The sequence below is a fragment of the Rhamphochromis sp. 'chilingali' genome (genome assembly GCF_963969265.1).
Source record: "Rhamphochromis sp. 'chilingali' genome assembly, chromosome: 5".
NCBI lineage: Eukaryota > Metazoa > Chordata > Actinopteri > Cichliformes > Cichlidae > Rhamphochromis > Rhamphochromis sp. 'chilingali'.
The window spans coordinates 25270796-25295302 of NC_137932.1; the positions used below are offsets into that span (position 1 = coordinate 25270796).

The window sequence follows — 24507 nt, forward strand, 5'->3', positions numbered from 1 at the left end:
AAAATGCCGCAGAACATGGCGATATGGTACGCTTTAGCTAAAGATTTAAAGCTCTGTACATTTTCACAAGTAAATAGCAGCTCACAGCTCTTTGTACAAACTATTCTTTAAAATTACTGTGGTGGTGGAAACATCACAGTTTAAAAAAACAAACAGTTTTTAACATGGACAATCAGACATTGGTGTTTATTTTCCCGCAGGCTTTCAGCAGGTTTTATAAGAACCTGAGCCTGTGAAATCTGCTGACAAAAACTTTTAGTCTAAATCAAAGACATCCTCTTCATTGGTACAGCTTGAGAGATGAAACTAATGGCTGCTGACAAGTAGAGAGTAGAGATTACTTTGAGTGTTTTATTATCTACAGATCAACATTATCCAGACTTGGCTGAAAGATAAAAGCAAAAATGATAAATTTGTAGATATATTTGACTCAGCTCTGCCTGACAGTCTCAATTATTTCAGACCTTCAAAGGACGTTGCGACACATCCAAGCATCTGATGGAAACTTTCGTAGTGGACGTACTTTATGTGTGTAAATCAATTTTAAGAGGAAACAATTTACAGCTGAGCCGGAGAAAACCAGTTTTTAAATGAAGCAGCCGGCCAGGAGCTTTACTGTCAGAGGAGCGAGGGCAGATTTGTGGATCCCAATATCTGTGCCGTTTGTTTCTTTTCAGATGATGAGTCAGTGGCAGCGCCCACCAACCTGGTGACCTCGGAGGTGACGCAGAGCTCTTTCCGCGCTACCTGGACTCCACCTGACGGTCCCGTGGACCAATTCCGCGTCACTTACGTGATGGCGGCCGGGGGACCCACCGAGGAGGTGAGATGAAGCTCACCCTCTCTAAAACCAGGCAACAAGGTTTAACTCGTCAGATACCAGTCACAATAAAATTTAATTGACATAAAAAAAAAACTAAAGTAAGGACATAGAGATGAGGAAACAGGAAATTAAAGTCAAAAGATACGCTCCAAGAAAATGATCTAAAGCAATCTCGAACATAACACACTGTTTAAAGGTATGATGAGGATAAATGAGGAGAGAGGCAGTACCCTATTTTTTCCTCTTCGCATCCTCCACCTGGTTTCGGTATAAAGTCGGTTATGTCATTGTTGTCTGGTATCCATTCTATTGTTCCATCTCTAAATGGTCAAAAGACCTTCAGATAATTGGAGTATTTTACAGGACTTAGAAGAATCCGCTCAGTCTGCTTCCTGTGACGGTAAACTTTATGTTTGCCAGCTGTTGGATCATTCTCTGAATATCAAACAGCAACTTGTTTTCTTATTAATTCCCTTTGGCTCCTATTAGCTAATTAGATAATTCTTTTGTTTGTTTATAGGAAACCAAAACCACAGCTTCCTGTAAATTTCAGATAATGACAGTTGCACAAAAACAGACTAATTAACGCTAAATTCCCTCCCGCCCTCCCTCACACAAAAACAGACTCTCGGGTGAGTTTCCAAACACCCAGGTCTGGCTTTTATTCAAAACTGCACTTTAGGTGGCCCCCAGGATCTGAAATGTGGATCCTGGCTGGTTTACTGAACCTACGCTGAGTTTAGACGTGATCTGTTGTCAGTTGTGTCTTTAACAACACGTTACTGGACCCTTTACTGGCTCTGGTCAGGCAGAGCCTGCGATGATTTCACTCCATCTATTTGGTTTAATGTTATAGATTCACACTGAGCCAGGATGCCTCCCCTGCAGCCACTTTTCATTAACATGTTTACATTGGACTGCTTGAACAGCGTTGGGTATTAGTGCAGACCTTATCTGCTGGGATTTACACCCACTTCAGCCCGTTACAAGGAGGGTCAGCACAGAGGCCATAGCGTGCTGCCACGAGGTGGAACTCGTATATAACTGTGTATATTCAAAAGGAAAAATAGAAATGCGTTAAATTAATAGACAAAGAAGGGGCTGTGCGGTGAGTGAAGTGTGTTCTTGGCTTAATTTTAAGTCTTAAAAATGTACGATCAACCCGTGCAGCTGCTGTTTTAGGCAAAGACACTAAAAATCGATGAGTGGGATTTGTCTCTGAAAACCTGATGCTAGGATCGATATCATTATAACAAAACTATGTAATTGTTATTTTTTTAAAGGTTTGGTTACAGAGTCTCATATTTAGAGTGTCATCATTTGCCAGAAAGAAGAAAAGAAGTACACAATAAACAAAGTAAAGTTGACTCTAAAATTATTATTATTATAACTCAAATTTCCAATATTGTGAACATAAAGTCCTTGGATTATGATAAGCGAATGACTGATACTGTGACAGCTCAGAAGGAAGCAGGACACAAGAAAAACAAACACGTACATTCATGAAAACCCAGCACAAATATTAAATGTCTAAACTTTTACTCTTGGGTCCTGTTCAATCTGATCTCTGTGTCAGGAAAAATAATACACGATTAAGAAGATTACCCCTGTGTTTGGAGTTGCTCGTATGGTGTGTGTGTGTGTGTATATTATTGGTCATTATCAGCTAGTTTTAACCCACAATAGCATGGTATGTGACGTGAGTGTTCATATCAGCTGAAACTCCCTTTATTTAATGTGCTGCATGTATCCCAATGTAACCTCAGGTGGGCTGGACCAGAAAAACTATTGCAAAACAAACCTTTTTTTATTTTAATGTATTGAAGTATGTTCATCTGTTACAAAGCAGATGATCATACTGAGAGATCTTATAAGTATTATAGGCACATTACAGTGGCTTTACAGATCACAGTGGCTTTACCAGAGCAAGGGTTCACTGCTCTGCAAGCAAGTATAATCCTGGCTCCACATTGCAAACAAATATATCTTTATGGTTGCTTCCAGTAAATTAAATCTAAAGTTTGTGCTAAAAAATAAATAAATAAAGAGAATGTATCAGCTTGTTTCCCATCCTATTTTGATAATCTTGAGTGTCTGATTCAATAAAGATTAAGGTAAGGTCACACCAGTGGAGTCAAGAAAAACTGTGGTCGAGATCCATTGGAAACAGGTTGAGCTTAATGAATCACAGACACAAATAACTTGATAAGAGGGAGATATTTTCCAGATTACCAAACTGAAGAGCCCACCAGCCTGAGAAGCTGCAGACTCTTTGTGTTTGTTTGTTATTTCTCGGCTGGGTTTGATTTTCCAGCAGAATAGTGCAGGAATGTGACGCTATTTCAAAGCCAAGTTGAACATCCCGCACGAGGACTTTCCCACCAGCACAATAGATTCAGGCTCAACAGACTACAATTATCCAACGGTGAAAAGACAGATAAAAGTTTTAATGACATCACGAAGAGAGGTGAGAGGTGAAACGTCTTCAAGCAACTTAAAGAAGTCCAGACGCTTTTCTTTGTAAGCTCCTTTGACTACGATGACCTGGATGACTGAGAACCTTCACAGACATCACGAAGAGAGGCTTCTTTGGTTTTTGATCCCAGGCACTCTGTTTTTTTTTTACTTTCTGAGGTGAAATTTACCAGCTATGGAATGATAACCAGTCCTTTATCATTTCAGGTGCTGGTCGACGGATCCGTGAACACCTTAGTGCTGCAGAAACTGTCGCATCGGACCGAATACATTGTCAATGTTTACTCTGTGGTTGGCGAGGTGAACAGCGAGCCTCTGAAGGGCACTGAGACCACATGTGAGTATTTCCTCTTCACCTCTGTACCTTCTTGTTCTGTGCCGGACATAATGTGTGCACTGCTGTTATGTTTCACGGGTGTTGGAGTGGTTGGACAGTTGAAGAGGGGCAGAAACAGCAAAAAGCCTGTTCGGATCCACAAAAGTCCAATATTAGACTCCAGATAGAAGTCTCAACTGGCCCCTGGACCTTATGTTTGATTCCCCTGCTCTAAGTCATTAATGATGATCTCATGATGGTCATCATTGGTGATGATCCCTGCCCTAAATCTAACTATGCTACACTATAAGGGCAAAAGTACTGAGAAACAAAGCTTATTCTTTGATTTCAGGTGCTTTCAGTCCCATTGCCACAGGTGTATAAAATCAAGCACTGTCTGCCTTTACAAACCTTTCTGAGAGACATTGCCTCTGGCATTAACATCAGCACTAAAACTGTGTGCTGGGAGCTTCATAGCCTATCTTAAACCTCAGAGGCTTAAGCAGGATTGTTTCTCCACTCTCCAAAATTCAAAAACGGCTCTTGCCGATTGAGAGAAGAGCTGAGTTTTTATTCTTGTTGATTTTTTTAAAACCTCTTAGTTCAAAGACATGATTAAAGAAGAGGTTTGAAGGCCGATAGTATCATCGCATTGTGGTGCTTCACATTTGTGGGAAAGCGTTCTATTTCTTCCATATGGTTTGTGAGATAAACAGCTTGATTTCTCCGCTCATTAACCTGTTTCACACACATCCATGGAAGTCATCTGCCCGCCTTCATATCTGGTCCAGCATCTGTGTTTATACTACATATATTTAGCATCTGATCTGAGGTGGAAATATGTTTAACACAGTCCCATGATGCAATCCTGAGAGCGGATGTTAGTCGGAGTAGGAAAAATGGGGCAACTGTTAAAATTAATCAGGTCTGCGGTCGTTGCATGTATCTTAGATAAACTGATAGAGTTTAACAACGTGTTTAGTGCACAGCTCTAAGTGATTTTATTTGCTCATTTGTCCTTTAAAGTTCCCTTTATTTGTGCTAAAATGTGTGATTGATTTTTACAACAAGCGGCTTCTCACTGTCATAAAACAATAACTGGCTCTTGTGTTGCTGTCGGTTTTATGGTGGCCAGCAGCTGTCAGATCACTGTGGCTTTGTTTACTGTAATTTTTAAACTAACACTCGATTAGGTCATAATGTCCTTCTTAAAACAGTGTCTATAAAGGTCTGGGGTCTGTGGGTTTGGGTGGGGGTGACATATATCATGATGTCACATAGTGCTAAAACAGTAAGGAGGTGGGATTTTTTTTGCAAAGCCACACTCTTAAAAAGCCAAAATTCACACATTTGTGGGTGTTTAAAAGGTTACATCCAGTTTCAAAGCAAAAGTGTGAAATACTCATCCTCCTTTCTTCTCGCTTTCCAATACAAAAAAATTAGGTTGGGTTTTAATGCGATTACCATAGACTGTAAATAAAAGACGTATATAGCCAGCTTCTCCCATTGGTTTGAAGCCTGTTAGCATTTTTGTTTCTTGGTCCTAAAAGTAACCTTATTTTGATGAGAGGCTTGGGTGCTAAGTCTTCAGCTAAAGGTAGTTAGTTTGGTTAGAAAGCTGCGTCCATAAACTGTGCGGGTGCACAGATCCCTGCTGGTCAGTGTTAAGTAGCCTGATAAAATATTCACTCGTCAAGGCTGAAGCCCAAACTTCTTGAACAGTGTGTACCACAAAGCGAGCCATATTATCAGATAATTCCAAGAATAATGCTCCAAAAGGCACAAACACATCAGAAGTCCAGTTCAGCAGAGGTGAGGCCAAACCATAGACCTGAATAATGAATATAGCTTCTCAGTCTGAAATGTGAAGCCAGTGCAGATCTTCCATGGGAAAATCCACCTTTATACTGTCTACGAGCCTAGCAGACAGTAATCAGCTAGAGCTGCCTGTAATGTATCAGGATACCTGTAATTTCAAGTGGCCATGCTCCTAATCAAGTTTCCAGATGGATGAGTTCACCCGCCATACAGTTGTTATGCAGGGAAAATATCCATAGAGACTAAAGCCGAGGCTGTAAACATGTTTAGTTCTGCAGTAAAGTTGGACTTTTTAACATGGCTTTCAGAGCCTCAAGTGGCCATTAGAGGAACTGCAGTTTCATGGACTTTATTAATTCTAACTATGCACTATTTAAGATCAGGATTTAGGAGCACACTGTTTTTTTTTTATTATTATTATTTTTTAAAAACTTCTCTTCTGTATTTATTCATCTTTTATCAAATAAAAGCACATTCAAAATTTTTAACTATTTTGACATCTGTGTGTCCAAGAAGCCAGATTTCTTCAGCAAATACCTTTCTGTGTTAACCTGGTTTTATCTTCTATATCTCTGTGTTTCCATGAAACGTGTTGGTTAGCTTTTTTATGTGACATCCAACAAAAAGTAACGAATAAGTCCTGAAAAATATCCTGAAAAAACAGAAGCCATCAAAAGCCCGAAGCTTTAAGATCACTTTGGGACATTTTGGGTCTGTTGGGGTCATTATCCTGTTATTGTACCAAAACCACCTCTGCATATTATAACTAAAAGATCAAGGAGCGTTAATCCAGAAAATCTGAAAAACGGAATTAATTTCTGTGCCTGAACCAACAAACAGAGATTTGTCCCCTCTGTTACTGTTTAGCAAAGCCAAAGAAGACCATGGCTGTGCCGTGTGTTAAACTGACTGTTTTTGTCCCCTCAGTGCCGCTGTACACAGTGAAGAACATGAACGTGTATGATGAGACCTCAGTCTCCATGAGGGTCAGCTGGGACGGAGTAGTCGGCGCCACCGGCTACATGCTGCTGTACAATTCCATCAATGCCTCCGAGCCTCAGCTGGAGAGTGAGGTACACGAACACCGAGGTTACAGTACTTTATCCCTGACAATGGTTTGGGTCTGCAAACTGTATTTATGATCCCAGTCCCAACAATGTGAGTAAGTAAACTTAATAATGTTCCCACAATGTCACAAATTCACCACAACACAGGGACACTCGCACGTAGATCGACACAAATCTGACACATCTCTTTATTTGCGTGTTGAGGTTTTCCACATTTATTTGATATTAGCCGGCTTCTGCTTGCATCACCTTACTACTTCCAGATGTGGATACAATGAGGAAGTAGACCTCTGCAGCCCGGCTCAGGCCAGGCCTACGAAGAGCAGAGCCCTCAGACACGCTGGGTAATGGCAAGGATTAGCTCATGGCCTGAAGTCATCGAGATGACATAAACAGAACAGATGGGACTGAATGCCTCTTTGGTGTTAACCTACATTTGCGATTATACAGCTGAGGAAAATTTAAAGGATGATTAAATGTACAGTGAGGTGGTCTTTACTGGAAATCAGGCGGCAACTGTGAAGTAGAGGGGAGCATTAACTTACTTTGCAGCACATGTTATTTGACATACAATTTCGTGAAGACCCTTTTATATCAAATTTCTCAAAAAATTTCTTGCTTTTTTGTGTTTAATGTGTGATTTAAAAGAAGAAGATGCATATTGAAAGGTTTAATGAATAATCAGTGAGGTTATCGGCTTACGTTCAAAGACCCCAATGGTGACCCCGAAGTGTAAGAGACAAAACCCCTGTTATATCCATGTATTATACTTGTTACCTGGGCCATTGTTAAAGTTACTATCATTAGGACTATTAGCTACTTATTGATTGTTTTTATTTATGCTAAAAAATATTTTGACGACTCTTTTGTCTGTGCACACCAAGTTCAGCCGTTCTTCCAGTTTCAATGTATGCTAGTTCCGACGGTCACTTTCCTTCACCTCTGTCCCTGTGCAGCTACGTGTTGGAGATGTAACCAGTACCCAGTTGGAGCAGCTGATACCAAACACAGCGTACAACATCAGAATTTACGCTGTGTACGGAGAAGCCACCAGCGAGCCTCTGGAGGGCACGGGAGTCACCTGTATGTAACATTAAACTGATTTTAACTGTTTAAAATGTGATCTCTGAGGATATTTAATAGGATCAGAGCTCCTGTAATGTCGGTGGATTAAAACTCCATCAGCAAGCCAAACACTGGACAGGTGAAGGTAGATGGAGTGTAGCTATCAGCCTGGGTGTCAAGTAGTCACGATAGAAGGAAAAATGCTATTAGAAACTCATTAAAAACTGTCCAGTAGCAGTATTTTAGCTGAAGGAAGAATCAGGTCTTTAGAAGCTGCTTCAGTTCTTTTCAGTGATCCAAAAGCATAAAACAGTCAGCCTCAGTCGGACCGTGAGCCGTCTGTCTGTGAGTCAGTGCTAACCGCTGAACCAATGTGCTGGTGATTAGTTCATCATCCTCCAATTTACCTTTATATCCATCATCATCTTGATTTTTTGGAGCCGCAAATGTCCATATTTAGCTTTCTAGATTTCTTAGCAAACTATATCTATAAACTTTACAGGAGCAACAAAGAAATAGAAGTAGATATCTACTAGTTAGTGCAAAGCACCACACAAATAAAACAAGAAAGGTTAGTAAACTACAGTGGTTTAGTAGCCAACTCATATCGTACACTGGTCATGTTCTTACAAACCTCAAAGAGCTCAACTATGTTAAAGCTGTCCGCAGACCCTCTCCGTCTCAGAAAGAATTCAAATATTTAAAATCCCTCCCCCCACTTTTCTAAAGTGTTTACTTGAAATCAGAACTTCCATCCTGGATCATTTTTTTCTCAGAAATGGTTTTTAGGAAAGGTAAGGGGTTTCGGAGTTTTATTTCATGTCAGCTGTTGTTTTATAAGAGCTGGATCTCGTCTCCGAAATTTTGGATTGAGAACTTATCGATAGAAAACAGATGCACTACAAACCAAAGCAGGACCGCTTTCTTTAAAAAAATAAAAAATAAAAAATAAGCTGCTGTCTGTTTTTCTGCTCTTCAGTTTTGGCCTCACAGCGTCAGCCGGCAGTGTCTTTGAATGTCTTCACAACAATGCTGAGAGTGAGGAGATGTTGTTGAGCTTCACTCAGGGTGGTTAACGTTTCCTTTGCCCTGTCTTCCCGCAGTGCCCAGGCCGGCTGCCGGACAACTGAGAATCAGCGACGTTACTCACAGCACCATGAGGCTCAACTGGGATGCTGCTCCTGGACCCGTCCGCAAATACATCATCACCTACAAACCTGAGGAAGGAGAAGTGAAAGAGGTACAGCTGTGGCTTTATGATGGTGTGCTAGCTCCACTGCAGGGTTACATGACAAATACATGAAAAACCTCAGAGGGAGTGCTAATGCAGCAGTTGTTTAACCCTTGTGTGGTGTTCGTATTTTTGTTACTCAGCCAGTGTTCATGGGTCTGGTGGACCCGCTAGAGTTTTGGCTTTCCAAATTAACACTATCAAACAATTTTATGTTAAATTACTCAACAGATGTTTACTTCATCCCAATTACAAGACATATGAACAGCAAACATGGTTAATTTTTTCCCTTTACCTTTGTTAGATCACATTTATGAATTAATGTGCTTCTCGTTTTTCTTTTATATAAAATGTTATAAATAAATCAGTTATAATCAAGTGGAGTGAGTGGAAAGACACAACACATTTACACGTGAAAAAATAATTAATTGTTTAATTTTTCTTTTGAAAAAAACTGAACACGGGTCTCACAGACCCGAACACCATACAAGGGTTAATTATGGGCGGAGTTATGATCAATATATTTCATGGTCGTGGTTTATTACACTTTCTAGGTTTGAAAGCGCAAAATAATTGATTAGTCACAGTCATTTCTAGGCACATACATTAGATATTCAGGTTTCAGCTCTGTAATGTCAGGATTTGCTGCTTTTCACTGCTTCAACTTATTATAAACTGAACAGGCTTAGATTTTGGACAAAACTATTAATTCAGTTTATTGATTTGAATATTAATTTGTAGATTAATCAGTGATAAAATGAGAACCAGCATGCCTCCCATTCATGTCCGTCCCATAGAAAGCACCAGTATGTGGCCTCCTAAGTCGTCACCTTATTCAGTGCTGATTGTTTGTTCATTGAAGGAAATAATGAGTTTTTCGTTTGAAAGAAAAAGCAAAAATCAGCTTAAGGAGGTTGAGGGGAAGTAGGCTTTAACCCCATGTCCCTGTTTTAGTTGTGTTAAGGCATGAAAACTACCTGGTTAAGCTCAGGAAAAGATCAGGATTTAATTTAAAATAAAATGTAACCAAATGTAACCAGAATGTTGATTCCAACAATAGAGTTTATGCACTTTTTTGCACCGCACAGTTCTCCTACACAATCTCCAAGTCACTGATCAGAATGGATGATAAAAGGACTGTGAGAGGGCACCTAGTGGCTGTAACTGATGTCTGTCTGTTTCCAGAGTGCATTAAATTGGACGTCTTTATTTTAATTCAATATGTTTCCATTCTATTCATATAGTCATACTTCACAATAAAAGTGCTCTCAAAGGCCTTCTATATTATAAGGTGAAGACCTTACAACATTAAGAAAATAAGCACTTGCAAACAGTGGGGAGGAAAAACTCCCTTTTTAACAGGAAGAAGAATCCCAGTAGAATCAGCATCAACACACAAACTTAAAGAGGAGAGGAGGAGAAATGCTCAGTGCATCATGGGAAGTCTATCGGCAGCTGGAGCCTATAGCACATAGGTGTCAAACTCTGGCCCGCGGGCCAAATTTTGCCCGCAGCCTAATTACATTTGGCCCACGAAGCCATACCAAATTACTATTAGAGCTGGCCTACTGGTATTATACAGCTAATATATATATTGTTTAGTATTAAGCTTTGCGTGTTCCATATTCAGTTTTTCAGCAAAACGTGTTTGAGTCCATAAGAAAAGATTCATTCTTATATCTGGAGGAATAAATATATTTCAATAAATATTAATGTTAGCCCGCGACTTTGTTCCAGTTTTGAATTTTGGCCCACTGTGTATTTGAGTTTGACACCCCTGCTATAGCAACATGAAGAAGGTACGGTTCAAGGTCACCTGAGTCAGCCCTAACTAGAAGTTTAAAGCCTAATTGTAATAGTACAGAGGCCGTCTGTCTCCCGAAATGATGCGGGGAGATGGTTCCACAGAAAGCTGAGGCCTCTGCCTCCTGTTCGGCTTTCAGAAACTCTGCAACTACAAATATGCCTGCAGTCTGAAAGTGAAGTGGTCTGCAGGGATAAAATGATACTAAGAGGTCTTTAACACACGACGGAGCCTGATCGATCAGGACCTTATGTGTGAGGAGAAGCGTGACGTCCAACTTTTCTAAATCAGGCTCAGTAAGTGCAGCTGTGATCTTTTTCCATTGGCACGTATCAGCTGTCACTCCCTCATCGAATAAAAAGTTGCGTCTGTTTGAAAGTGCTTGTATTGTTTGTAAGGTCATTGAGGGTTGGTGTTGAACAATAAAGCCTCACAGAGAGCCTCATATGGGTGAAGTTTTACTCAGCAGAGATATCTTCGTTCTGGGAAAGTGATGAGTTACGGCCGACCTTGCAGCTCCTCTTTGTTGGCCTGGTGCTTATGAGAAACGTAGTCTGCTGGCAGAAGCACGCTGACTGCTGCAGCCAGCCCAGCCTGACTCCATCATCCCAGCTCCACTCTGTCCTCATAACTTCTCACTTGGATGTCAGCAGAGGACAAACAGTCTGGGATGACTCGGCAGCTGACGGTGCCGTCCGTGGATACCTGACATTTCCAGAAGATTCTGATAGATGACGCGAAACAGCTCGACTCCTCTTAAGGATTAGTGCTGAAGGCTTCTTGTCTCTATAGAGGAAGCCCACACATCTGGATGTATGCCCGAGTTAACTTAACTCTCTGCTGAAATGAAAAATCCGACTGTGGAGACTGTCTCTGCGCTTTAATATGTCAAAGCTTTTCGCTGATTTATTTGATGACCTACTATTCTCTGACCCTACAAGTGCACGTCTTTTACGTTCTTTGCTTTCATCTCAGTTGGTAAATATTTGAATCTGACTCATAAACTCAAAGCCTACTTTCAAAAACCTCTCAACTACATCACACAATAAATCCGACGGCGCTGCTGTTAACTCAAGGCCACATATAATCAAATAAAAGTCTTATTTAGTAATTTTTTTTATCTATCTGGGGAGGATTATGACATTTAAAGTTCACCAAACAGTGACCCAAGCCATGACGTCCATTTAGAAGATGTGAAATATAACAAATCTCCCTCCTTAGAGAGATCAAAAATGTTTTTGTCTCAGGCTGTAGATGTGTATATAATATTGCACATTTTACCACTAGAGTCTATGGAGACTGACACTGTTTTGGAGCCAGCCTCAAGTGGCCTTCAGAGGAACTGCAGTGTCTGTTTCTAATTTTAACTTTGCTTAGTTATTCAGTCATTTGCTTGCATCACATACAGACAGAGAAATTAAAATGAAATTAAAATTGTTATATATTAACCATGTTCACCTTTCACCTGTTCCATAAAGCTCTTCTCTTAAACTGATAGTTTAAAACTGCTTACAGCTCTGTTAAAGGCATCGGTCTGTGGCAGGAATGAATGTTCCAGCTAATCGGCAAAGAGAACTGTGTTAGTTTTTTAGTTTTGCATTAGAAATTAAACTGTGGTCACATTCATCAGTTCATGTGGTATTTTATTCAGTGGCTTTAGGGTTTGTTTTTATAACCCATCAGGCATCAGGACAGTTTGGCATGCAGGGTGTAGGAACTGGTGATCAAAGCATTGAGTTTCCAGTTTGTAGACAGCTCTCTCTATCTTTTGAGCTACAAATGCCCCCACGTTTTATTTACTGCAAAGTCTGTGGGTATTTCAGGACTGTGGGTCTAAATGTAGCTGTCCAACCTCTGAGTGATTTTTTTTTTAAAAAAGAGTCACTAATAATTAAATTTTGCCTTTGACAGATCGAAGTTAATGGCGACATTACCACCCTGGTGCTGTCCAGCCTCATTTCCCAGACAGAATATGATCTAGCTGTCACCCCGATCTATGACGACGGTCCTGCGACCCCGATGCTCGGCAGCGCCATCACAGGTATGAATCTACATTTTATATTTTTTGGTCATCCTGCACTCATCAAAGAATGAGTGCAGAATTCTGGTTATAGCAAAAGCAGGAACAATCCTAACAGAGCATCCTCCACCTCTACAAAAAACCAGACTCGGTTAAGTTTTTCGTTTGAACAAATGAAGTGAAACAAAATCAGGGTTTGATTTAGGAAAGTGGCAATCACATGAAGGTTGGTCTACACTAAAAAGTCTTTAGATGATGTGTAGGGTTATATTTATAATGTAATATTAAGTGTTTTTATATCTTTAACTTTATGTAATAATATAAAAAAGGGACTCTTCACATGCTGTTGCATCATCACTAAGACATCCTCTGTCTCATTTCGGTCCATGTTTACAGATGTTGTTCCTGCGCCCAAGAACCTGCGGTTCTCTGAGGTGACCCACTCCTCGTTCAGAGTCACATGGGAACACGGAGGCCCCGACGTGTCTCTTTACCGTGTTGGCTGGGTTAAAAGGGGGGAGACAGACTTCCAGCAGGTAAGTGGGTGATGATGCGACCAGCCTGGCCATGTCTATAAAATGTCTGTGCTCAAATGAGTCGGGACAAAGACTGCAGCAGAAGAAGTTCTTTCCATGTCTGAATACAGAGTTTCTATTGGCAGCGACATCAGATTTTCAAGCTTTTTCCAGAACAAACTGCATGTGTGTATGTGCTTGTTAAAAGATGACACGTAAACCATCCGATAACACTGTTTATTCAGATCTAAGTGTCTAGTGCATTGGCTGAGGCTTCATCATTTCAACACACTGAAGTGCTTTATTACTTCTTTTGTTTTCATAGGCGTGAGTCCAGAATGCTATTCAGTTGTCATTCTGCGCTTTTGCAGCTTTTTGTCAGCATTGTTCATGTGTAGCACACCTTTAAGCTACACTTTCAAAACCTCAGCGTGTAAACTATGATGGCCATGATGACCCCGACACGCACAGTTTAACTGTGGACTTAACTAAGATAGCAGACTAGGATAATTACTTTTCATAGTGAGTAACATAATAATAACTAACCTTGTCTTGTGGTTGAGATCATCTCAGATCTTCTTGGCTGAAGTTTTGCACATTTTCATGGTGTAGCTCCAGCCATGTGTTTGTCTCTGCAGATACTTTACCTCACAGACCGATTCAGGCTGTGGCTGTGGGTGCGTTTTTAATAATGTCTCATCTCTTTTTCAAGAGAGATCAGTGAACCTATGCATTAGATGAACACATTTTTTAAGATATCTCATGATAATTCAGCTCATTTAAATACATTTTTAATTTCTATAACATGAATTCACAACAACAGTCACCTCAAGGTTTTCTACATTGTACCTTCTACAAGATAAAGGCCCTAAAATGTTAGCGAGAGAATAGCAGCAGCCAGAGGATGCCCAGTGAGCAGTAACTGGTGATGGTGGGGGACTGCCTTTTAACAGGATGAAACTTCCAACAAAGCGAGGCTCAGGGAGGAACAGCCAGCTGCCACAGTTAATTTAGGGTGAAAGGAAAAAGAAGATGGAAAACAGACAAAAACAAACAAACTGTGTGCTGTGAGAAGGTGAAGGATCTTGAAACGTTACGTCAGCTGGCTGAGGCCAAAGACACCTGGCATGTTAACTTCTATGATATCAGAATTAGTTTTTTTTTCATGTTACATTTGTATTTGTTATCAGCAGCTGGGTAAATAAACCCGCTTTAGTACTTTGTCTCAAAATATGCAAATGAGCTTTGCTTGGACAGCGCGCTCTGTCTGCAGCAGCGGTAAACATCTGCTTTCAGTTGTCTCATCCATGTCCAACCAATCAACGAGCTTTGTGAGTGTTTTTGCCTGTAGCTTAGCAGAGTTTTCTTTCTCTGATTAAAACCGAAGCGTGAGCTTGAAGCAGCATTCGAGCACACCTGCAGTCGCTGAGTTCGCTGCTCTGATTTTCTCAACTAGAATAAAACCACCAACGTGTGGATCTCTGCCCAGCGAGCATTGGTTACGTTACAATCATGAAACTGAAGATGTCAGTGTTTGAATTCAAAATTACCCTGTCATTCCGAAGGGAAAAAATCTCATGAACAATCCATTATGGTTTCACAGACTCCTCAAAACTGCCAAGATTAAGTGAAAACATCCAGTTCGACCACAGCAATAATAATGCTCCCTTTGTTTTCCACTGCTTAAGCTTCGGCCCTCCAAAGTTGTTTTTGGGCCCAACATGCACATCAGCACAAAAATCGGTGAATGAGATGAAGTCAGTGCCGGGTTCCAACTTTAAGCTATGAATTATGAAACTTTGTAAAATGGCAACATAAAACAGAAAGCTGTGGCAGACAAAGGCAGACATTTTCTCCATGTGACAGATTTAACCTTTGACCTAAAGAGCTGTCGTTTTCACTGTGCGCTCAGTCTTGTAGGTTTTTGCTTTGAAAGGCTAAGATCATAGCGCCAAGAACATCTTCTGGTTAGCAATAAACACACACAGATACATATGTATGTGCTGTTTTTACCCGTCACTAGGTTATCCTGAATAGCGACGAAACCTCCCACGTTCTGGAGAATTTGGACCCTGACACCGACTACTCTGTCACTGTCACGGCCATCTACCCAGATGAGTCAGAGAGCGAAGATCTGATGGGAAATGAACGCACACGTAAGTAAACCCCCGCTTCTTATCAGCGTCCAACAAATCATCCCAATGTTTTACTTTCACAGATGTGTATGACTTTAAAATAACACTGTTGTCCTCTCAATGTCTCTTTCTAGTGTTAAAGCCGCCAGGTATGTCGTATGAGAAGGACAGCTTCCTTTTCATTGTATTGTTCATGATTTCTGTGTGGAATGGTAACGTGGTCATACAGGACGATGTTAATGGGAACACACTTTCTTTTTTTTCTTTCAGTCATCCTTCACTGCATGTCTATGCATTTTAGTGCTTTACTGTGCGTTCACACCACAACTCTCCAACTTCAAACCTGAGCAAAGAGTTCAGCAAAAAAGACACGATGGTCACAGCTGCGTGGTTGACATAAATTATCACGAATGTACTGCAGGCTCAGCTCTGACCGATTCAAAACCATATCAACCAAAAAAAGTAATTTCTGTTGGCTAAACATTTGCATTTGTGCACTTAGAGTGTAGTTTTACTTTTTACCCTAGCAGAAAAACTCACACAAGACTTGAATATCAGGTAAAATCATGCCAACTTGCAGAGATCTGTTGTTTACTAATCAAATACACAGTTCTAGTATTTTAAAGAAAAGGCTTTAATGGATTCTGGTGGTCTTGTATTTCACTCTGTGTTTCTATTGCTGTAGTAAGTAAGTTATAGACCAATTTGTATTGGATGTGAAGAATGGAAATGTAAAAAATATGATGGCCTTTTAAAGAATCTTTTAAAGAATACTATCATCAAAGTATGCTCACAGAGAAGTCATTCACAGATCCTTGAAGTCTACATTTTGTTTTTTTTGTTTTGTTTTTTGTCCATTATTGTTTATTTAATTCATAGCAGAGTCAGTGTGAGGAGGCTCTGCAAGTTTTTGGTTTAACTTCTAGCAGTAGGTAGCACATTGTTCTTTTACACAGCAGTAACTAAAGCACTGTGGTATTAAATGTCATCATATAAAATAGAAATATGTGCAAGGCAAAAAACAAAATTAAGAGTTATTTATGTCATGTTATGATAATTACAAAAGATAAGATATGAAAAGCAATGCATTTCAATAGAATAAATAACACATCTAACTAGTGTGGCTAACTAACTAATTTTGGTAGCTAACTAATATCGCTAGCTAACTAATGTTGCTAGCTATCATGCAGCTAGTATCTGCTTAAAAACATAAAAATTACTTCTTAAAAATTACAATATAACTTGAAATATTTTAAACCACTGCAGTTTTTAACACAATTTTCAAGCTAATTAGAAGCTATTTAAGTGATATATCAGATCAAAACATGTCTTTATAATGACTGAACTTCTTTCACTGATGTTTTTGACACCATACACATACTTAGATTTAAACAAATCTGCTTTTTTTTTTTTTTAAAAATCCCCAGGTTTGGGGCAACACGGACATGGACTATATTGTGGTGTGAATGCAAATTCAGGGCTGCAAATGCAAGAAGTGTGAAAATTGACCAGTAACACGTCAACCTCCACAGACCTCCATCACTGTGAATGAGTGTCCTCGTTCCTGTTTCATCCTCCCAACATGTTTGTCATTCCTGCCGTCATGTTCATCTCACATTATAACGTCATTTTATTATGTCATCACATATTCGTCATCAGTTTAATGTTGTTCAGAGGTTCTGTAGTGGAGATGGTGGTTAGTGAACTAAATCTGATTTTTAAATAAAAATTTTATCCACTCTCATTACCAAAAATGTGCTTTGATGCTCTTTACTCAAAAAGAAAAAACTTATATGAATGATCCACAAATTTGTCATATTTATTATTATGCCTAAATTTCAGAGCCCTGGTTTGTTTCAGGGTGTCCAGCTGTTGCTAAATTTACCTTTTATGATCAACAAATGCGTTATCATAACCCCAAAGACAGGTTGTTGCAAAACAGCTAATCATTATTGCTTTCCCCAAAGCATTGGTTAAAAACTGCAGAATTTTCTATAATGTCTGCCAAATTTAGTTTTTGTTATGCTGTTGTTGTTGTTGCCATAATTTTATTTGTTAGAAACCACAAATGAATCATAGTTCCCGTCTAGGATCATCAGTTATAGAAGTTGTTTCCATAATAATTGTGTTTTTGTGTTATTGTGTCCAATTTTAGAATCCTTTTTATGCATTAGGACTTTTCCTTTTGTAAAAATATATAACTTAGCTCCATTTTTATGAGACCAGTGATTTAATAAGACATTCCTGACCTGCAACTCCACTCTGAACTGGTTTAAACCTCATCACTCTGCTGCTCTCATCCTAAAATTAACCCTTCCAGCTCCATGACCCGCTGGATTGTGAGAACATCATCATAACTGCCATCTTCATCCTCCTCCTCATCAACATCATCATAATCATTTTCACCGATCGTTTCACGCACACATATACAGGTGCTGTTTATCTGACTCTACATACCTGTGTGCTTCCAGTGCTTCCTGCGTCGCCCAAAAACCTGAGGGTTTTCAACGCCACCACCACCACACTGACGGCGAAGTGGGAGCCCGCCCCCGGCGCCGTCCAGAATTACAAGATCACTTACAGACCAGTCGCTGGAGGCGAGGCCCTCATAGTAAGTTTGTGGATGAGAATATGATGGCATCATCAGTGTACAGATACATTAGAAAAGGGTGTCTATATGCCATAAATGTAGGAAGTTTGCACAAATTAAATCATAGTTAGGATGAGAAAATGACAAGGGAGCACATTAAAATATCTCTGTTTAAAAAAAATCATTGGATGTTTCCAGAGGGCGCTGACTGAAGTGATCAACTGCAAGAACTGAAAATGAAAACTGTTTAGGTCAGAAAGAAGTGAGATTTCTCGACCTCTGCCTCCTCTCCAATCCAGACTTGTGGCAATTTGTGAATCAGTTTCACAGTTTGATATATTTTTGTGTGTACATGAAGACACCTGTATTTCAAGACATGTTAAACTTAGCAGTCCATCCAAACCTTTTTCTTAACCTGTCCCAGTGCTGCCATCCATCCATTGTATCGGAATTTCAGGAGCGGACCACGCCTCCATACACGCTCCTTCCGGTTCTCATCTATACAGGTTCCCTCAGGCCTACAAGCTGTTCGTTCTCGTTTACGTGCCCCACCCTCCCTCCCGTTTTCAATTATTTAACATCTTCAACTCTATTTAGTACATGGAGATCTGCCAGGCTGGGAGCCGCCACCAGTCCCCCTTGGAGGCCCTCCCCAAACTGCAGCTCAATTCCTGCCCAAGCCATTCACCTTTACCTGCTAAAACCTTTGTCAAACATAAAATGAGGACGTAGGCCCAGCTGGTGAATTGTTTCTTAACCTCCTAAGACCCGAACTCTTCCACGGCATGCATTTTAAATTTGTCTTTGATATTTCGGCATATTGGGGCCCGATGAATGTAAAAACAAAGAATTACCAGATTTTTTTTTTTATCTTATTTTTGTTTTTAAGAAAAATGAGAGCCACATATGAGGATATTTGTTTATAATTTTGATAGAACAGTAGAAGTATAATGTAGATATCAGGTCCTTGTAGAGCAAAATTGAGTATTTTGGATTCCAGGTCCTAGGAGGTTAAGTAAAAATGGAGGATCACATACTACTTGGCCAGTTGGCATCTATCAGCTTCTTCCGAAGTCCCAAAGGCTAACCAATCCTGATAGATAGGACTCCTTCTTCAGCTTGATAGCTCCCTTCACCTCAGATTTCCACCATCTGGTACTGATGTTGCCACCTTGCACCTGAAGCTCCTTGCAGCAGCTTCAGCAATGGAGGTGCTGAACATGGTCCATTTGGACTCACTTTCCCCAGTCTCCCTCGGGATGCTTTTAAAGTTCTGCCGGAGGTGGGAGTTGAAGACCTTATGGACCTAGGCCTTTGCCAGGCATTACCAGCACAACCTCACAATACTTTCAGGTATGCCAGGTTTGTCCAGCATCCTGCTCCGCCGCCTGATCCAATTCACCAGCAGGTGGTAATCCAAGTGTTCAGAGAACATATGGCAGCAGATCCGGTGATACCATTACAAAATTGTTCATTAACCTGTAGCCTAGAGTATCCTGGTGCCACATGCACTTATGTACACCCTGATATTCAAACATGGTGTTTGTTATGGACAACCTAATTCGCACAGAAGTCCAATAACAGAACACCACTCCCAAACATAACCCTCCAGGTCTTGCTGTCATTGACATTGTTAGGTTGTTATCTCTGAATATTTAGGCCTCAATTTTAAAGGGTTAGGGTTTTTTTCTTCTCTGTCTCTGAGTCTTAGAAAGTAAAAGGTCATACTGAGTTTATATAACCTCGGTATCGCAGCTTCAGTTGATCATTTAATGTGCAGGAAATGTGCACCAAGCAGCAGAATTCACATGAAATACGGCCTCTATGATATAACCACTTGGCTCTTTGTTGTATCAGGAGACCATAGCTGGAGCTGCTTCACTGACTCTGAACAAAAGGCGAATTCAGAGATTTCTAAAGTGTTTATTCAAGATTTTACACCCAAAATGGACGAGTTTCAATGATTGTTTAGTAAATTTGACATTTATGAGAAAACGGGTCCCTCTCTGCCGTCTTGTAAACCCACTCCTGTTTTGTTTGTTTGTCGAGGGATCGAAAGAACAACACGACTAAATTCCTTTCCCAGGTGTAGTTTCCCCGCGCGCTCTTACAAAGCGAAGGTTTGTTCTGCTGTCGGGGCGCGGAGGTTCCCAGCTGTGCTGCTTTTTGACCAGTGGGAAGGTCTCGGTTTGCTTCAGCCACTTGCTGACAAATCAGTGAATATCTGAAGATGATGTGGAGCTTTAAATCTGTCAGAAAAGTCAGCGAAACGAGCCCCAAAGCACATATAGAAACAAATCAATTATGAACTGCTGGATTTGATGGGAAGTTTCCTCTACCTCCTGAGATGGGACTTCAAGATCTATAAAACTGAGCAAAAAAGACATATAACTGTGTAGAAGGAGAAGCTAAAGGCACTGAAGAGACAAAGGCTTTCTCATTCTCACACATAAAACACATAGTTACCAAGAAGGAATCTCTGAGTTCTTTAGATGTGTTTCTAATAAAAGTCAAATCGTCGTTCATAGTCATCGTTGAGTCAGAGAATCTCGTTTGTTATTGATAAATGAGCCTAAACTGATGGCACCTGCTTTGTGATTTGCCTCCTGTGTAATGCAACTTGAATAAATGTTTAATTGTGAACCGTAAAGTAAACTGTGCAGCAGATGAGATCATCATCTCCAGTTTAATCTCTGTGAAAATGACTTCAAATCAGGGCAAATCAGGGATTTTTTTTTAAACAAGACAGAGGTTGACCAAAATCTACCATGAGTGAAAATTGGCTATAATTTTTGTGAATGATTTTCTGGCTCTTGTGCAGCATCCTGTGCCCTCACACAGGCAGTATTACATAAAAAAGAGGCAGTGAGCAAGAATAAAGGATCTGCTAGCAGTGAAAGACCTTTTAGGATCCAGCTATCCTCAAAAAACCCAAAGTAAAAGCAGTCTTTGTGCAGAATCATGTACATGATATTACTGGATCTGAAGTTGTTGAATATTGCAGCTAATTTAATCACTTCATATGCTGGCTGGTAGTCTCTATAGAAATACAGCAGATCACTCTTTTACACTTATAATCTAAATCTGAAGAATTAGTTTAAATAAGTAAATAAAGCTTTGAAATACAATACATTTGAAAAACAAAAAACACAAAAAATCAGGCGGGGAATTAGAGCAGTCTAAGCAGGCCTCCTTCTGCCAGCCCACCTCCTACAACTCATGTGGGGGACACCGATCTAGTCGAGACACGCGATCTCTCCAGGACGTCCTGAATCTGTCCATGGGTCTCCTCCCAGTTAGACAAGCTCAAAACAACTTGGAGGCGTCCAGGATGTCTGAACCACCTCTGCTGGACCCTTTCAGCTCTACTCTGAGCTCCATGACCCACAGCACATGTTCATAGGTGCAGGTGGGAGTGTAGACTACAGGAGACCACTATCAGTATCTCTGTCCCAATCCTTCTCAGTCTCCTGCTCCAAACTGAGGTGCTTGAAATCCTCCCCTGGAGGCCATGACTTGTTCCCACGCCACCCTTTTTTGGCTGAGGACCGTGCACTCAGACGTGGACGTGTTAGTTCTCATCCCAGGAGCTTCTTCTCACCTGACAAAACTGTCTCAGTGCTCAACAAAGCCAACAAAAACACACGCACCATATAAATGTGCATATATCACATTAGATCTGCCAGTGCCCCTTTTTTCAATTTAGATTTTGTGCCAGTTCAGTTAATTATCTGTTCCTCGCAAGTCTTCTTCTTCTTTGAGTTCATTTAGCTCTCCGTCAACTTAACCCTCTTTGTTTGTTACACACGAAGAGTGGTGAAGTAACTCTGGTAGTTCAAGGTAGTGAGAGAAACCAGAAAAAAAAATACCCCGACTTTGTTGTACCTAATAAACTGGTATGTGAGTAGTATAATTAATGTAAAGCTTTAATCTGTAGACTCATTTAGTGATGTACAAAGAGAAATATATTTCAAAACGGAGTAAAATGTGGAGTCTGAGACTCGAGGTCTCCGACTGCACCAGAGCGATCTGTAATTTGATGTCTGGCTCATTTAAAAAGCTTTTGATATCAAAAACAGAACCAGCTGGATTTACAGTACGAGCTGGATTCGGTTTTAAATTTCACCTCCATCTCGAGATGCACATCAATGATCTGGAGGAGGTCAGTGACACACCGCCAGACATGTTTCCAGGCTCCTTCCTCACAGAGCAATTTAGCTTTTATTTGTTGACAACATCCAGCAGCACGACGGTGAGTTTGAGGAGTCCCACGTTTGACTGCCGACACTGCATTCCCACACGCTGACTCAATAATCATTAGCAGTGGAAACAAGATGAAAAGAAGCTGCGAGCAGTATGAGAAGAATCTAGAGGGGGGTCGCTGTCTCTGAGATGTTATGACAGTGTTCCCCCAAACAACGTGTCACGGCCGAGGCATGATGTCAGCGCTGCAAATCCGTCTAACGGAGCTCCGATCCACTCGCTGCATCAGATGTGTGCGCCAGAGGACCGAGAGCATCTGGTGTCGTGCGGCCTTGTTGTTCTTAGCATCAGTCATGTGATACCAGATGAGACGCTTGTTTGTTTTATGGATGAGCTCAGGGTTTCCTCTCAAGTTTGGGAACTGGGTGAAAAAACGGGGCTTCTTCATCAGTCCAGTTCTGGGCTAAGGCTGCTGTTTTTCATATGTATAGTAGAGAAAATAGGTCAGCTTTATACTGGGGTGAAAACTCTGAAGGTCTGCAGACTGAAGTCTGAACAGTGATAAGCAATGGGATGATCCAACTGCCCTTTACACATGCAAAATACAAAAAAAGGGACAAAAATGCAGATAGAGGGCAGAACACATGAGGAAACAATTAAAGGCAGATGAAATCAATCAGGGAGTGCCAGACGAGCACAACGGAAGGCAGGAAGTCAAATTAAACCAATACGCCAGAGAAATCTCACCTTCAAAATAAAATGGGACACGGAGGCCAACGCTAGACCAGTCAAAAGCAGCATAAAATTATCAATTCAAAACTCCCTAATGTCACAAGAGCCACAACTCCACATTACTAGAACTAGAAGGTTAATCCAATAAAGAAATCTGCAGAGAAATCAAGGATATCTTTTCCTTCTCAGGCTTAATCCACTTAATCTAATATCAGGCTAAAACATCAGACAAAGGGACTCGTTAAGTCAACCCATCATTCATCAGTCCATTCATCAGAGTTTACATGAAAGGTGGTGGCACTACAATATGTGACCAATCACAAGCATAGACAGGTCTGCTGGTTGGACTAGATCAAATTTTCATATTGTGCAGTTTAAAGAGAATTTGACAGATTACAGCTGTTATTCCATTAAATTTGTGTTTACATGTGTAATTAATTAAATAATAATTCAATACAAAAAGAATTCAAACATATATTAATTATTACAGAAAGCAGTTTTCAAACTGCAGCCACTGGTGCATTTCATAACCGTTGATCTCTTATCTCAATCATAACCTGGCTCGGAGCAAGTTACATCTGAAGCATGTTGCCATGGCACCGCCTTCATAACACTGAAAACACAGGATTAACCTTCTAGTTTCTTTGCCAAGCTGCAAGTCATCCTTTGTTGGACAAGCCAAAATTTTAGAAAAAGCACACATAAAAAACTTTCTGTGGCATATTTCACAAAAAAGCTCAGACAAATGATTCCTGTGTCATCTTATTTCTGAGACTTTAGATGAATATTTGGCTCATTTACTGAGTGCTGCATTAGAAGATGAGCAGTGAAGTTACCTCATATTTAAATAATTATCTGGTTAAAAAAAATGTCCCAAGTACAGTACCCACAGGAGTCACTGATTGTTTTATTAACACACTCCACTGTCTCTAAACAAGATACTCACCTTCTGTATGTTTCCCAGAATAAAATAAAACATCCAAATACCTAAAATACTGACGTAAATGGGATGTGATACCTCCAGTAATTTATCCCTTAGCCACCACAAACTGTTTATGCCCTCTGTGGATGTGTTTACAGCGCTGCATCCACTGTGTGATGGACTGCAGAGTTGTTTGCTCAGGATTTCTCAGTCTACTAGATTTCAAATCTCTCAGAGAAAGAAGTCTAAATGATGTAAATACTCTGCTGACATTCTCCTAATAACCAGTGGATGCCTCTCCAAAACATGCCCCGCTGGGAGCCGCTGCACACTTAAGGGCTTTGCTTGAATTTTTAGAGGGCTGATGATTCGAGATCCGGATAAATGATCGCGCGTTTAGAGGCTGAAACATTTTAGCCGGTGTGGCGACACCTGTGGTCAGTGGCGGTAACTGCAGATGACATCAAACACTCGCCACAGAAGATCAGCTGGTGTTTGTTTACAGCGCAGGCAAACAAACTCATGTTGATTTAATAAATAAGTCAGTCAATAATCGTCTGTTTCCCATCGTTTCATAAGTGGCTGTGATGTGATTCATGCTGTGGTAGTTTTCCACACGAAGGCAGGACACAGACAAGCTGATAAGGAGGTGGAGGTGTGCAGCTTTTCATTACTCTTCAAATATCTGAACCAGACCAGCTGCAAACAGTAAACAGTAAATTGTCTTTCACGGCACATTGTTCCCCAATTTTCATGTGATCCATGTTCCTGCAGAGGAACATCGAATCCAG

The 24507-nt window shown here is 40.5% G+C and overlaps 1 protein-coding gene across 3 annotated transcripts in view; it reads left to right on the forward strand.

Moving 5' to 3' along the window:
- col12a1b (collagen, type XII, alpha 1b) overlaps positions 1-24507 on the forward strand; it is a 152433-nt gene that overhangs the window by 48650 nt on the left and 79276 nt on the right. For all 3 annotated transcript variants that reach the window (XM_080882238.1, XM_080882237.1, XM_080882236.1), the window contains exons 21-29: positions 678-823; positions 3506-3635; positions 6360-6505; positions 7456-7582; positions 8668-8804; positions 12511-12640; positions 13016-13155; positions 15158-15290; positions 17741-17880. In XM_080882238.1, coding sequence (XP_080738364.1) covers positions 678-823; positions 3506-3635; positions 6360-6505; positions 7456-7582; positions 8668-8804; positions 12511-12640; positions 13016-13155; positions 15158-15290; positions 17741-17880 — 1229 coding nt within the window. The remainder of the gene's footprint in view (positions 1-677; positions 824-3505; positions 3636-6359; positions 6506-7455; positions 7583-8667; positions 8805-12510; positions 12641-13015; positions 13156-15157; positions 15291-17740; positions 17881-24507) is intronic.